The following is a 15,004-nucleotide window of genomic DNA, read 5'->3' on the forward strand; positions in this document are numbered from 1 at the left end:
TGTTATAATATAATCTCTTTAGCAAACCTTTACCAGCCTCTACTTATTCAAAGAAATCCCAATACAGCGAAACTTATCCAAACAAAACCCAACATTCACTGGATTTGGCCCTTCCTCTGAAAAATCCGTAAAGCTCCCGACGGTGAAACTTTTGTACGCGCCTATAAGCCGACACACATACTGACAGAGGGACTGAGAGAGAGAATCCCAAAACTGAAAAAATGGCAGAGAAGAAAGCAAGCATAACCCACCAGCTTCAGGCCGCGAAGCACAAGTCCGGCAAGTCCTACAGCCAGCTTGCCAAGGAGACGGGCCTCACCAACGTTTATGTTGCCCAGCTTCTCAGGCGCCAAGCTCAGCTCAAGCCTGAGACTGCCCCTAAGTTGCAGGCTGCCCTGCCCGACCTGCCCCAAGAACTCATTCAGGAGATGATGATTCCACCCTTGAGGTCCTACGATCCTAATTTGATCCAGGACCCCACTATTTACAGGTAGGTCTTCTCAATTTCTTCCCCTTAATTAACTTTTTTCTCATGAGTTTAGATTCTAACTTCTAAGTTCTAGCCGTTTAGTATTATGGTTTAGTAGCATTTCTCTTGACTTGTAAGTGAAGAGTGTAAGGTTTGAATCTCGTAGATGGTGAGTTCGAACCAATTTATTGCCCATTGTTGCATTTTCTTTTTGGAGGCTGATTAGCAGTTTGGATGGCTAATACATTTAATATCTTGTGAGAATTGATTAAAGGCTCGCAAGCTATGAAGGTATCAATGGATTGTATGAGTTGTCAAGGTATCACTTTGGTATATTATTAAGTAAGAGAACGCTTAAAGCCGACGTGATATACTTAAAATGCAAAACTGGAGCGAAACGCCAACGAAATGATTTGAAACAACCTCTATATGATTCTTGATCAAGCCCAAAGTTTTAATACATTCCATCATTTTATTTGCTGAGACTCGTTCATGGGTTGAGTTCCATGGGTCAATCCTATATTACGTGAAAGAGTTGGGAAATATGTTGGGTAAAGAGTTTGGTTTGGTACTAACGAATTTTCATACACTAAATTATACATTTAATCTTGTAAGTAAAGTTCGATTTCACTTCAAAATTTTAATTAGCATAAACCCTTCTGGTTATAAATATAAGATTAGTTCCCCTGCAGATGGCATACTGCGTGCTTATTATTTTATTTGAGCATAATTGTTTAGTGCAGTACTGGGTGGTGAAACATTAGAGAATTCTAAAAATGATAATGTTAATGAAATAAAGATGTTATTTGAAGGGCAGTACAAAGTTTATATCGTTTGTTGGAAGGTGTACACCTGCTGCGATAGTTACATCTATTACCTTCATGATTCATGAAAATCTTGATGTTAAGAAGTCAAATGAGCTTTCTCTGATTGTTTCCTCAAAGTTAATTATCCTTCTAGCTGGTATTCCTTTCATTTGCTGATTTTCAATCCTGCAGGTTGAATGAGGCAGTTATGCATTTTGGTGAAAGCATCAAGGAGATTGTCAATGAGGAATTTGGTGATGGAATGTAAGTTTGTGTTTTGTGTATTGATTTTAACAAAATGCTACTGAAATTGCAACGAATTTTGACATACTGGTAATTGATGATTGTCACTGAGATTGTTATGTGATAGTTGTATGATTGGTGGCTGACAAAACTGTTGTAAAATTTGTGTGCAACTATGTGTTATTCAATTTACCTGGCTAGAGAAATTTATAATACCTTTATGTTTCTTTAACATTCTCGTTTTATGATAGTATGTCAGCTATAGACTTCTACTGTTCAGTCGACAAAGTTAAAGGTGTGGATGGCAAGGATCGGGTAGTCCTAACATTTGATGGGAAATATTTACCTCATTCTGAGCAGGTCAGTTGCTATTCCTGCCTTATTCTGATAGTAACTTGTAAAAAATAGAATTTGAACAGAAAAGTTAATCTAAAAATCTGCAGTGAATTAGTAAGATATTTCAGCAGCAGAATTGATATTCAACTTTTTATAGTTCTTCATGATTGAAAATGATCAACTCTAATCTTTAGATTTAACAAAGAGCAACATTAAACTAAAGCGTGCAAGTTTGACGTATCTTAGTCAGCACAATATTCAGCTCATGTGACAGATTGACTGTTTTTTTTTTTTTTTTTTTTTTTTTCATATGGTGAGTTAAAAGTTTGAAATGATACACCAACAGCCTAGGTTAGATGATAATGCTGACCTTCATTTATTCTATTTGGAAAAATTCAAGGCCTGCTGGCAAGGCTGGTCCTGTTTAAAATGTAGTATGTATTTGTCTTGTAAAAGGCATGTATATTTCTAGACTGAGAGTCTAGGCCTACAGTTCCATCCTCTGTTTGGAATCTGGGTGACAATTTGGGCCACAACCGGAGTTGATTTCCAGTAATCTGGATGAGTTTACAAGTTAGCTCATGCTATGGAAGGTGCTACCTTTTGTGCTTCATGATTGTTGGAGTGGACACTTGATGTCCCTTCTAGGACAATACTTATAGTTGAAAAGCTTTACCAAATCAATCGTCTACATCCTAAGTGTTAATATAGTACCTAAGTGCCTCGGACAAAAAGTAAAGAGGCTTTTTTATGAATCTTCAAATTGTGCTTTGTGGCCTCGTTTGGTATTGAGCATTGGATTGGACTGGATAAGATACTATTGTCAAGGTATGTTGAAGGAGGAAATGAAAAAATTGTGACCAACTTGGAGTTAGGAAATGGATTACTCAAGAAGAAACTTATCCATTCCAATCCTCCCCAAAATGGTAGGATTAGAAGAGAGAAGTTCCTTCATGTCTAATGCTCAACCGTCAATATGCCTTGAATTTAGAGGGTTCTTCACTCTAACCCAATCCTCTAGCAAACAAAGCATATGTGTCTAATTTATGACTCTTCTTGACTATGAAGCCCTTCAAACTGAAAACATAAATTAAAAAAGACTGGCAAAATCCCATTGACGTTGTTGATTGATTCTAGAAGATGCAGTTTTGGAGAGCTTATTTTCTATTCTTTTCTTACTCCTTTCAATTAGGGCACTTTTATAAAGCTTGAAATATAGGAGGGCATTTTTATTGTGCACCAATATAGTTTGGTTGGGGAGACAACGCCAGTATCACAAGTGCATAGAATCAGAGTTGTTGAAGAACCTTGAATAAGTATATTCATCCTATACATCTCCTTGCGCTTGGAAATACTGCATAGTGCATGTTAATCAGTCCGAACCACGTTATTTCATTCAGTTAATATCCTTTTCTTTTGCTTTATTTATGCGTACATTGTTTCATTCCTATTTACAGAAGTCAGAGCACATGGTTTCAAGGTTGCGTTTGGAATGATAATGCACAGCCTCATGCTGAAGCAGGTGATCCATACTTTATGTTTCCTTTATCAATAAAGTCCTTGCATCTCCCTCGAGTTGTCAGTGCCGCCTGGCCTTCTTACACAAAATTTCATTCAGTTGAAATCGTTTGTACACCTTTGCTTTAATATTGCTTAAAATCTTCACTTTTGATGGACAGAAGCCAGAGCAAATGGTAATGCAAGGGAAATAATATGCCGCATACACAGGCAGGTGTTGTAACTTAAGTGTCTTTATCAATAAACTCCTTGTATTGTATGCCATATAGGTGTTTGTACTACCTGGCATTGTTAAACAAAATCTTAGACGTATCGTGTTGTAAGAAAGTATGAGCACAGCCTCAATCCGAGACAAGTGTTGTCAACGTTGTTCCCTGGTCAATAATTTTGTCTGCATTTCCGTTCATAGTTCGGAGAGCTTCCTGACTTTGTTAATAGGATCTTAATTAGTCAATTAGTTGTGTGGTACTTGCATTTCGAATATGAAAAGGGCAGGTAGCTATTTGCAAAGTAGTGCATTTGTACTTCCAAACAGACTCCTCAAGTTTCTTCATCTTGCTTGGCTTCTCTTTGGGTTTAAGACCCTTGTCGCATGGATGGTTTCATTCGAATGCAGAGTATTGCTTGCTTGCCAAGTATTGGGCATTTTAAGGAGTTAACAATCCTTTTTCTGGACTCTTAACGGTTGTTACTCAGATTTGAAAGAGAATACGACATATTTCATTCATGAAAGGGAGAGAGATAAGATTTAATACAAATGAAAAACGTGACCTCGTTCGGGCTAGATCTGTCCCTCGCACAGCTCTCCTGGGTTCTTGCCTATCAGGCAAGGTTCAGGCAAGGTTTGCTGCTTGGTGTGCTACATTATGAGTTTGCTATTAGTTTGAATGGTGCCTATGTGGGGCCTTTGTTAGGCCTTGAGGCTCACAATCAAAAGCTAACATGGATTTATACGTGCCATTGTTATCTTTGTATAACAGACTGTTCTTTTTTTTATTGCGTCGTTAGGCCACTCTATTGCGTCGTTAGGCCGCTCTATTGCGTCGCCTAGGCTAGGTGTGAATTCTGTAATGAAGTCCTCTAAGGCTTGGGCTTTTATCTCCGTCGGGGTCGGAAAACTAAACTGTATTGTCCAAGTTCCAATGCCCACTTCATCACTTGTTGAGAAGTGTCTAGACTATGTGCCAAAATTAATTTTTTGATCTTATCTAGTTTCCGCATCGAGAAGAGCTTTAGAAGTGTAGAATACCTACAGTTAGGCCCCCAGCTCTTCTCGTATGAAGGCAAAACTCACTGCTACTATTGAGACGGCCAAGTAGATGTATAAATCATCTGCTGCTTCCAGCTTAGATAATAAAGGAGGTGATGTGCAGGTCTTGGAAAGCTCTTTTGTACTCTTCATCTTATTTGTCTCGTTGTGCCCTCTTGATGGCCTTGAAAAAGGGCTTGCATCGATCGGTGGACTGCGAAAGAAAACGGTTAAGGGCAGCTACTCGTCCGGTCAAGCTTTGGATCTCGTTCAAGGTAGTGGGAGATTTCATCTCTAGGATCACTCGGATTTGCTTAGGGTGTGCTTCAATTCCTCGTTGGGTTACTAGGTACCCTAAGAATCTGCCTGAAGATACTCCGAATGTGCATTTAGTGGGGTTGAGCTCCATCTTGTACTTTATAAGGATGTTGAAAGTTTCCGCCAGGTTGCGGATACAGTCTGACCGCTGCTTGCCCTTTACCATGATGTCGTTGACATAAACCTCAATGGTTACCTCAATTTGCTTCTTAAACATCATGTTTACTAATCTTTGGTAAGTGGCTTTCACGTTCTTAAGACCAAAGGGCATGACCTTGAAGCAGTAGGTGCCTCGCTCGATCACGAACGCAGTTTTCTCCTTGTCGAGCTCGCACATGGCTATTTGGTTATAGTTGGAGTATGTGTCCAAGAAGCTGAGCAATTGGTCCCTAGAAGTTGAATCTATTGGTACATCGATTCGGGGAAGCGAATAAGGATCTTTTGCGTATGCTTTGTTGAGGTCGGTGTAGTCTGTGTAAACCCTCTATTTGCCTTTCTTTTTCTTCACGACTAGCATGGTGTTGACAAGCCATGCTGAGTGTGTTACCTCTTCTATGAATACGGCTTCCAGCAGCTTGTCAATTTCCTCTTTGATGATCGCTACTCGCTCGAGCGCAAAATGTCTTCTCTTTTGGATCACTGGTTTAGTTACGGGATCAACGTGCAGCTTGTGGCAAGCTATCTTGGGATAAATGTCGGGCATGTCGGAAGGTGACCATGCAAAGATGTCTCAGTTTTCGACAAAAAAAAGCCGTGAGTTCTTCCTTCTTGGCTGGGCTTAGACGTGAGTTGATTATTACTGTCTTTTCTGGCTGCTAAGGATCAAGAATGATGTTTTCAGCGTTTTCTTTGGGTTTTCATCCTATCTCGTCTACTTGGGCGCCATTTTCTTGATTCGCTTGCTGTATTTGCTATTTGGTAACTTCTTCGTCCCTTTGGACTTCGGTAACCTCTACAAGGGTAAAGGTTCTTTTCTTTGACTCTTTCAATACTTGCACAATGCATCGTCGAGATATGACCTGGTCAGGCTTGATCTATCCGACTCCTCATTCTGTGGTGCAGAATTGGATTTTTTGATACTTGATGGAAGTGATAGCATCTAGCTTGATCAGCCAAGGTCTTTTAAGAATCTCATTATAAGAGAGATGGGTCGCTTATGATCGTGAACGTCTGCTTTGAGACAACTGGTGGTGTTTTCACGTCAACTGTGATATGTCCAATGGCAGTCGAGATATGTTCGTTAAATCCGGTGAGTACCTTTGCTCCATGTATGATTATGCTTTCCAGGCCTATTTTCCGAATGATTGAGAATTGAAGTAGGTTGACTGCACTTCCATTGCCAACCATCATTTTCTTGACTATAGCATGGGCTAGTTGGACAGATATTACTAGTGCGTCGTCATATGGAAAATCGACGCCTTCTGCATCTTACTTGGTGAAGCCAATGATGGGTCCAAGTTGGGTGTCGACTGCTTGGACCTATAACACTAGTAAAGCATGCTGGATCTTTCTCTTTTTGGAGTTATTGATGGCCCCCAAGTGCTCAAATTCGGCGAAATTGCCATTGATTTAAATCGTCTTGGTTAGCGATTCTTCGTCGTAGTTTACGTTCCTTCTAGGCTGCGCAACTGGCTTATCTAAGTATTTGTCAACCTTGCCTTTTTTCATGAGCTTCTATAGGTAGTTCTTCTAAGTGTAGCAATCGTCGATTGTGTGACTGGAACCTCAGTGGAATGCGCTGTATTCAGTGTGATCCAACTTGAAAATATCTCCCTTTGATTGTTTCGGCAACTCGAACCATGGCTCGTTCTTGATGTCGCGAAGGATTTGGTGGATCGGAATAGAGAACTTAGAGTAGTTCTTGGTCCTCGAGCCTTCTTTGGTCTGGGGGCGGTCCCTACGTTTGGCATCATACCTGCTTTTGCTAAGCTACTTTTCATCCTCACTCTTTTGAGCCACTACCGACTCTTTTTGAGGCTGCTCAGGTGCCTTGTTTGCTCGCTGAGCCTCGTCCCAAAGTGCATACTTCTCTGCCAGAGTGAAAAAGTCTGTCAAAGTTAGATCTTCTTTCATAATCAATTCTTTGAACAATGGGTGATCTGCTGGGAGTCCTTTTTGGAAGGTTGCACTTGCTATTGAGTCATTGCATCTGACTATCTACGCCGTCTCTACTTTGAACCTCTTCACGTAGTGGCAGAGCAACTTTTTTGGATCCTTATTCATGTTGAACAAATGGTCGGACCTTTTCTTAATTGAGTGGTAGGATGAGTATTCTTTGGTGAAAACCAAAGAAATATCATCAAAACTCTGGATGAATCGTGGTAGCAAGGTGTGAAACCAATCTTGTGCCTCGCCTTGTAAGGTGGTGGCAAATATCTTGCACATAAGGGCATCATTGTTCCGATAAAGGACCATCGTGCTTCGATAATGCTTCAAGTGCTTCTCTGGATCTCCATCTCTTTTGAAAAATGTGAAATGTGGCATGCTAAACTTGTTTGGAGGCTCTGCTTGCTCGATCTCGTCCGTGAAGGGTGACCTGCTTATGTTGGTCATGTCCCGTCGTAACACTTCATCGGCCACCTCATTGCTTTGGAAATCACGCAATCGAACGTTTAAGTGCCTCTCCACCTCTTCCTGAATTTTTCTTTGTTAGGGTAGCAGAGCTCTCGACTGCCCATTGTCTAGGCTGCTTTTCTACATGCCCGGCTCATCCATGCTAATGCGGCAGTGCATGTGGTTCGTTTTTGGCAGGCGAGGGAATTCTTCGCAGGCTGCCAGTCGAACTTGAGTTGGATTAAGTGACTGCTTCTCTTCGTCCGTCGTGCTGCCTACTCCAATATGATGTGGATGATGTTCCTTACAGGCCTAGCCGCGAATGAACGCTTCACCTGGAAGGCTACTCATATTGATTATCGACGTGTGGCCCCAACGGTGAATGTATGCTTATTCGTGGGCCTAATCGAGAGTGCACGCTCTTCCGCGAGCTAAGAAAGGAGTATACGCTATCTCGGGGGCCGAATCGGGAGTGTATGCTGCCTGAATGCTCAGTTCATGGATGGTCGAGTGGCTGCTTGCTGGGATGCTGCTGGAGAGGTTCCTCATCTGCCCCTGTCCTACTTCAAGACACCTCGTCTGGGGCACGTTGGATCTCAGTGCGTTGCAAAAGTTGATTCACCAAGGTTGTCTATTATGCAAGGGCACTCGTCAACTCTACGACTTGTCGAGACAAGTGTTGTTCGCTATTCGGATTGGAATAGCTTGGAAGGAATGCGCCTCCTTAAGCAGTGGAAGGGTGGTAGACTCTAGGTGCGAGATTTGAGTTGGGAAATGTCAAATCAACGGAGAAATGTGGTAAAAATACCCCCGGTTCGATCGTAAGTCCTGAAATTTGAAGCTAGGATGGTTGAGCTAATCTTAGGCTGACTTGGGCTGCTTGGGAAACCTCGGGAGCAAGCTGGGCCATGAGAGTGGGTTACTCGGTGTGTGGCGCATGTGGGTGCTTAAACTCGGCTTGGCAATGCATTAGGCTTACATTGGGTTTGGGTGGCACATGCTGGTTCAACTAAGGTTTGGGCCCTTGAAGGTTGAAGTGGCACAACTCGAGCTGTGGTTATGGCTCCATGAACCTTATCGTGGGTGGCCACCGTGGTGGTTGCCGAGGTAAAGCCTCGTGACGCCATGAACCTTGCTGTGGGTGGCCACTGTGATGTTTGGAACACGTCTTCTAAGTAGGATTGTTTACTCTCAACCCAAACAATAAGGCGTGTTCCAAACAATAAGTCCATAGGAATGGCATGAGTGGATCACATGAGCAAAGAGAGTTTAGCAAATACACGAGAAAGGTAAAGCCAGTAAGATTTCTGTATATTGAAAGCTGCATTTTGAGCATTATGAGTAGATTATTTAAATTTAATTTAATGGCCAGCACTAGCTCCAAATCCAGTTTAAGTAGAATTCCAGACATAGTAAATGAAGAACAAAAATTAGAATATCAAACAAATGACAGTGTTGACTTTGGAGATTGAAATATCCCCAAGGTTTCTAGTAAAAACATTTACAAAAAGAGATGGTCGGTAACCTCTTTAAGAAGTGAACATCGCATCAAAACAGTTGAAAAAGCTTATGCTCTTAGTAAATAACATGAAACTTGTCAGTTATTCACACCAGAACAAATTAAAACTCATAAAAAAGATGGTTACAATTACATTCACATAGGTCTAGTCCAAATAGCAGTCAAGCCCTTAACAAGAAAAGGCCTCAATACCTCTATTTTGTTATATCTTCGAGATGCAAGATTCATTGACTTTAGTGATAGCAATCTTGGAATGATTGAGTCAAGTCCTTACAACAAACTAATTCCTTTTGATTGTTTCCAGATCTTATAATAAGTCTTTCAGATCCCCACACGCTGAAAGCACTCACATTAAACATAAAAACTTCAGGGTATCAAGTCCTTGAAGCAGTCCAGCCATTAGCTTTAATTTTTACAGTCTATTACAAAGTCACAGGAACAAATATGACTTTCCAAGCCTTAGTCGAAAGTCCTAGAGACCATACACTCCTAATACAAACTAATTAAGGAAATGCCAACATCAAAATATCTAGAACTATCAAATGGTCAAATATCAGTCTACTTCAAATTGCTTGATCAATGAAAGCAAACCAATAAGCATACAAAATAGCTTAGTCATTAATGGAACAGTTAAAATCAACTTTAACCTTCCAACCATAAAATCTAGCGTCCATTTACATGAGTTAGCCCAATCACACAAATCTTTAGAGCCAGATAGAAACTTTTTTTTTTCTAGATCCACATCAGCTAATATGGTGGGTCGAGATCAAGATCTAATCAATTCCCTGGTCAATAAGAAATTAAAATCAATAGAAACTAGCTCAATAGTTGCCTAACAAGAACCTTAATTAATAATTTGATCAACATGAAGTTAAAGTCAGTGGAAACAATCTCTTAGGTTAGTCATCCACGATACCAACCTAACACCCAAAATCAAGGTGAACAAACCTCTCCAACAGAATCTGATTTTAAAGCAAATCAAGTTAACCACCAACTGCTAGTCCAAAACAAACCATTCAAAATTAGATGGAAGAAACTCAATGCTGACATCGAAGCAATAGAAAACATTCCTAGAAGAAACATCTTTAGGGAAAAATATACAAAAGAACAAAAATTAGACATTTACAATAAAAGATCCAATTTCATGACAAAATACAAATTTGAAATATTTGTCTTCGATTTCGTTGAAAAACATTGCGAGTCTAAAAAGAAGTTAGAAGTCATCACCAAAGAAGACAAAACCATAGTCTCCTCTAGTTACTTCCTACAAGAAACAATTTTAATCACAACCGCAAACACACAAGTACCAGCCACTCTTTTCAAACTTCCCAAAGAAGATGCAGAAGTCAAGATGGTCATTGAACAAAACAATTTCACAAACTAGAGTCTACACACTATAGGAAAACAGCTAGATAAAATAGAAACTAAAATAGACAAACTTTCATATCCCAAACCAACAATTAAGGAAAAATCCTTAGTCAACTTCCGAGAATCTTCCTCTAGCACAACCACTTTGAAAACAATTTCCACAAGTCAAAAAATAGATCAAATGTTACAAGAATTAAAACAAGAAAAAATAGTCAATGTTGTGGATGAAAATTTCTTCCTCCTTGCTTTTGGACAAAATTGCACCTGCAAAACACCTTAGGTCAAGGCCAAGAGCCTCATGCGCCCACGACCATTTTTGTTGGGGGGGGGTGTGGGGTGGGGCGCTTTGGCCGAAGAACCTCTGATGTCAAAGCTAGAATTTTGAGGGAAAAGTGTTTAGAGAATTTAGAGAATTAACAAGAGAATTGGAATTGAGTTTTGGAGAGAATGAGGGTGTTTATATAGGGGTGTGGTTGGCCCCTTTGGGTGGAGATGGACCGGCCACTTGGATGGCTTTGTGGGTGAAGTTCATGATTTATGGTTAATTAGCAAATTAATTGGATAATAAATAAATTAATTAGCTAATTAATATAATAAAAAAGAAATGATTTGGGGGTTACCTTGTGGAGAAGATTTGGTGAGGATGGATGAAATAGGTTATAACTAAATACCTATTTTGGGCACTTTTTGACTTGATTGATGGATGATTGCCCGCTACTCGAGCGTAGAAATCTCAATGTGCCTCAAGGGTAATTTTGTTCTTTTAACCCCAAAAATCCACGTGTCGCCTCTTGATTATTTTTTGCTCCACAAATATCTTGCGTCATCCACAAGAATCTCAAGAAGAAACAACTTCTGCATTATGGGATTCAGAAGGTGAAAGTGAAACAAGTTCAATTAAGAAAGTAGAAGCTTTTCAAAATCTTGAACTAAAACAAATCACAAATAAAAGAGTTAACCTAACAACTCTTACCAAAAACTGGTATCCAAGTCCAACATCTTCGGATATTCAATTTGAGAAAAGAAACATTCAAAATCGTTTCTCAGTGTCAGCTAATAAACTCTATGAATGGAACATAGATGGATTATCAAAACAAGAACTTCTAAATAAACCACAACATATCTCCATGGTTGTTAATAGTTATATTACCAATCATAACCTTAGTGAACCCAAGTTGTCGACCTTTTGGTCACTGGATTTACAGGAATGCTCCATTCCTGGTGGAAAAAACATCTTACTGAACAAGGAACACCTATTTTTGATGAACGTATCGAAAGAGGAGTTTCAGATGCAATCAACACCCTACTCTTCACAATCATAGAACACTTCATAGGGACACCCAGTAATGTTACCTCCAGAATTCATGACCAACTTAATAACTTCAGATGTCCAACCCTAACCAATTTTAGGTGGTATAAAGATGTTTTCATGTCCAGAGTTATGCTTAAAGAAAGTAATAATCAATCATTTTGGAAAGAAAAATTCATTAATGGATTATCAAATCTATTTGCCCATAAAATCAAAAACGTTTTAGTTAATGAATAAGGTATCATACCATATCATACCCTTACTTATGGAAATATTATTAATATTATCTAGAAAGAATGATTGAAAATGTGTATTGATATGAAAATTACAAAACAAATCAACAAAGACAAGTCAGTAGCCAAATACGAATTAGGAACATTTTGTGAACAATATATAGATTACCTCTTATTGCTCCATTCAACAAAAAGAAAAAATTAGAAGCCTACAATAGGTACCCAAATAAGTACTACAGTAGGAGACATCCCAAATGTAACAAATTCAAAAATAATTTTGAAACAAATAAATTTTACGAGAAACCCAAGTCTAGCAAGTGGAAGAGGAAATCCTCAAGAAAATTCCACTCCAAAAACCAAGAACAAAAAGAAAATTGCTACAAGTATGGCAAATTTGGTTATTATGCGAACAAATGTAGAGTCAAGAAAACAATCAATTGGTTGAAAATCTCTGAGGAAGAGAAAACCTAGCTACTTCAAGTCTTAGAATTAAGAGACACATACCATAGTCAATTTGAAGACAGTTTAGATTTTAATTCATCCTCTTCTAGTAATTCCTCAAGTAGTCTTTCATCCCTCGACATTAAGATAGGGTGTACATATGCTTGTTGTAAAAAGATTTCAGTCCTTAATGAACAAGAAGAACAAGAAGATCTTCTTATTGAGTTAATCAGTAAGGTAGATGACCCTGAGTTAAAATCATTTGATTTAAAAAAGCTTAAGAAGTTAGTCTCCTAAGAAGAATCCAGTACTAGTCAACCACAAGTAACCCCAAAAATCTATCTTAGCACAACTCTGGAAAGGTTTAATAAGGCTAAGAAAGAAATTAAGGTCAAAGACCTGCAAAGAGAAGTCAACAAAATTAAGGAAGAAATTAAGTCCTTAAAATCAGAAAACATAGAAATTCGCTCACATCTCAGTAGTATCCAAACACAAGCAATCCTTAATAATAATGATGAAGAACACAATAGTTTTTCCTCAGACCAAGAATCAGAATCCAAGTCCATAGAAAATCCAACAGAAAACCTAGTTTTAGGATTACTACAAAAAATTAGGATCCAAAAATGGTATTCTAAAATAAAAATAATAATTGAAGACTTCTAGTTAGAAACAATTGCCTTAATTGACTCAGGTGCGGACTTGAATTGTATTCAAGAATGTTTAATTCCCACTAAGTATTTTCATAAATCAACAAAAATCCTTAGTGCAGCAAACCAGTCCCCAATGCAATTAACATATGAAATTCCAAAAGCTCATGTTTGTCAAAACAATGTTTGTTTTAAAACCCCATTTGTTTTAATAAGAAACATTTCAGACCTAGTCATTCTAGGGCTCCCTTTCATAGCTCTCCTATATCCTTTTAAGGTGCACCATGACCGTATAACCACTAGAATGTTAGGACAAAAAATCACATTTGAGTTCTGCATGGAAAAAAATCTCAAAAAATTAAGACAATTACAAAAAGATAGCATCTCAAAAACCATCAACCTAGTTACCAAAAAATCACAAGTAGTTAAGTTTTTAAAAGAACAAATTAACCACAAAAGAATTGAAGAACAATTAACGAATAAATCTTTGTTACAAAGCATTAACAACTTTCAAATGCAACTTGTTAATGAAGTTTGTTCTAATATTTCCAACGTTTTTTGGCACAGAAAACAACACATTGTTAAACTTCCTTACAATAAGGAATTTAATGAAAGGAAAATACCAACAAAAGCCAGACCAATCCAAATGAGTCAAGAAGTTATGGAATTCTACAAAACAGAAATTCAAGAACTTCTCAATAAAGGAATAATTAGGAAAAGTAAGTCACCCTGATCTTGTCCTGCTTTTTATGTCTAGAAAAATGCTTAATTAGAAAGAAGAATTCCTAGGTTAGTCATTAATAGAAAACCTCTTAATGAAGTCTTGGAATGGATACAGTATCCAATTCCTAACAAAAAAGACTTAATTAAGAGACTTAGTCAAACTGTAATCTTCTCAAAATTCAACATGAAGTCTGGATTTTGGCATATTCAAATTCATGAGGATGATAAATACAAAACTGCATTTGTCACTTCTTTCGGTTATTATGAATGGAATGTAATACCATTCAGCCTTAAAAACGCACCCAGCGAATTTCAGAACATCATGAATGAAATATTGAATCAATACAGTCATTTCTCAATTGTTTATATTGACGATGTTCTCATTTATTCCAAATCGATAAATGAGCATTGGAAACACTTAAATATGTTTACTAGGATAATTAAGTCAAATGGATTAGTTGTCTCAGTAACCAAAATTAAGTTGTTCCAGACCAAAATTAGGTTTTTAGGATACAATATCTATCAGTCAACCATTCAGCTAATAGATAGAGTAATTTAGTTTGCAAATAAGTTCCCAAATGAAATCACTGATAAAACCCAGTTAAAATGATTTTTAGGATCTTTAAATTATGTTGCAGAATTTTATCCACATCTTAGAGAACAATGCAAACATTTGTTTGATTGTCTAAAAGAAAATCCCTCATCATGGTCTAATACTTATACTTCCATAGTCAAACAAATAAAATCACATGTTAAGACTTTACCCTGTCTTGGCATTCCAACTCCTAATTCCTTCAAAATTGTTGAAACTAATGCCTCTGAAATTGGTTACGGGGGTATTCTCAAATAGTCAATCTCTTCCAAATCTCCTGAACAAATTGTTCGTTTCCATTTAGGAGTATGGAATCCAGTACAAAGTAATTATAATACTATTAAGAAAAAAAAATTATCTATAGTATTATATATTAGTAAATTTCAAGATGATTTATTAAATCAAAAGTTTTTGGTTAGAGCCGATTGCAAATATGCAAAACATGTTTTACAAAAAGATGTTGAAAACATTGCATCAAAACAAATTTATGCATGATGGCAAGCTATATTAAGTATTTTTTATTTTGAAATCAAAAACATCAAAGGTAGTCAAAATTGCATCCCTAATTTCCTAACCAAAGAATTTTTGCAGGGAAAGAATGATAGCAAGAAGACCTGATCAGAGGAAGCTTCCAACCACTCTACCACCACCAGCAGTAAAACAAGAATCAAGCCCAGGTT

General features: G+C 38.0%; 1 protein-coding gene across 1 annotated transcript; it reads left to right on the top strand.

Moving 5' to 3' along the window:
* The first annotated feature begins 80 nt into the window (after positions 1–80).
* CYN (cyanase) lies at positions 81–3,778 on the top strand. The gene is made up of 5 exons (XM_068476179.2): positions 81–490; positions 1,468–1,539; positions 1,770–1,878; positions 3,312–3,376; positions 3,534–3,778. The coding sequence occupies exons 1-4, from the start codon at positions 222–224 to the stop codon at positions 3,348–3,350; spliced, it is 489 nt and encodes a 162-aa protein (XP_068332280.1). The 5' UTR covers positions 81–221; the 3' UTR covers positions 3,351–3,376; positions 3,534–3,778.
* Positions 3,779–15,004: the final 11,226 nt, after the last annotated feature.

This window comes from Pyrus communis, chromosome 13 (genome assembly GCF_041283825.1).
Source record: "Pyrus communis isolate YQ-2024b chromosome 13, ASM4128382v1, whole genome shotgun sequence".
In the NCBI taxonomy this organism is placed as follows: domain Eukaryota; kingdom Viridiplantae; phylum Streptophyta; class Magnoliopsida; order Rosales; family Rosaceae; genus Pyrus; species Pyrus communis.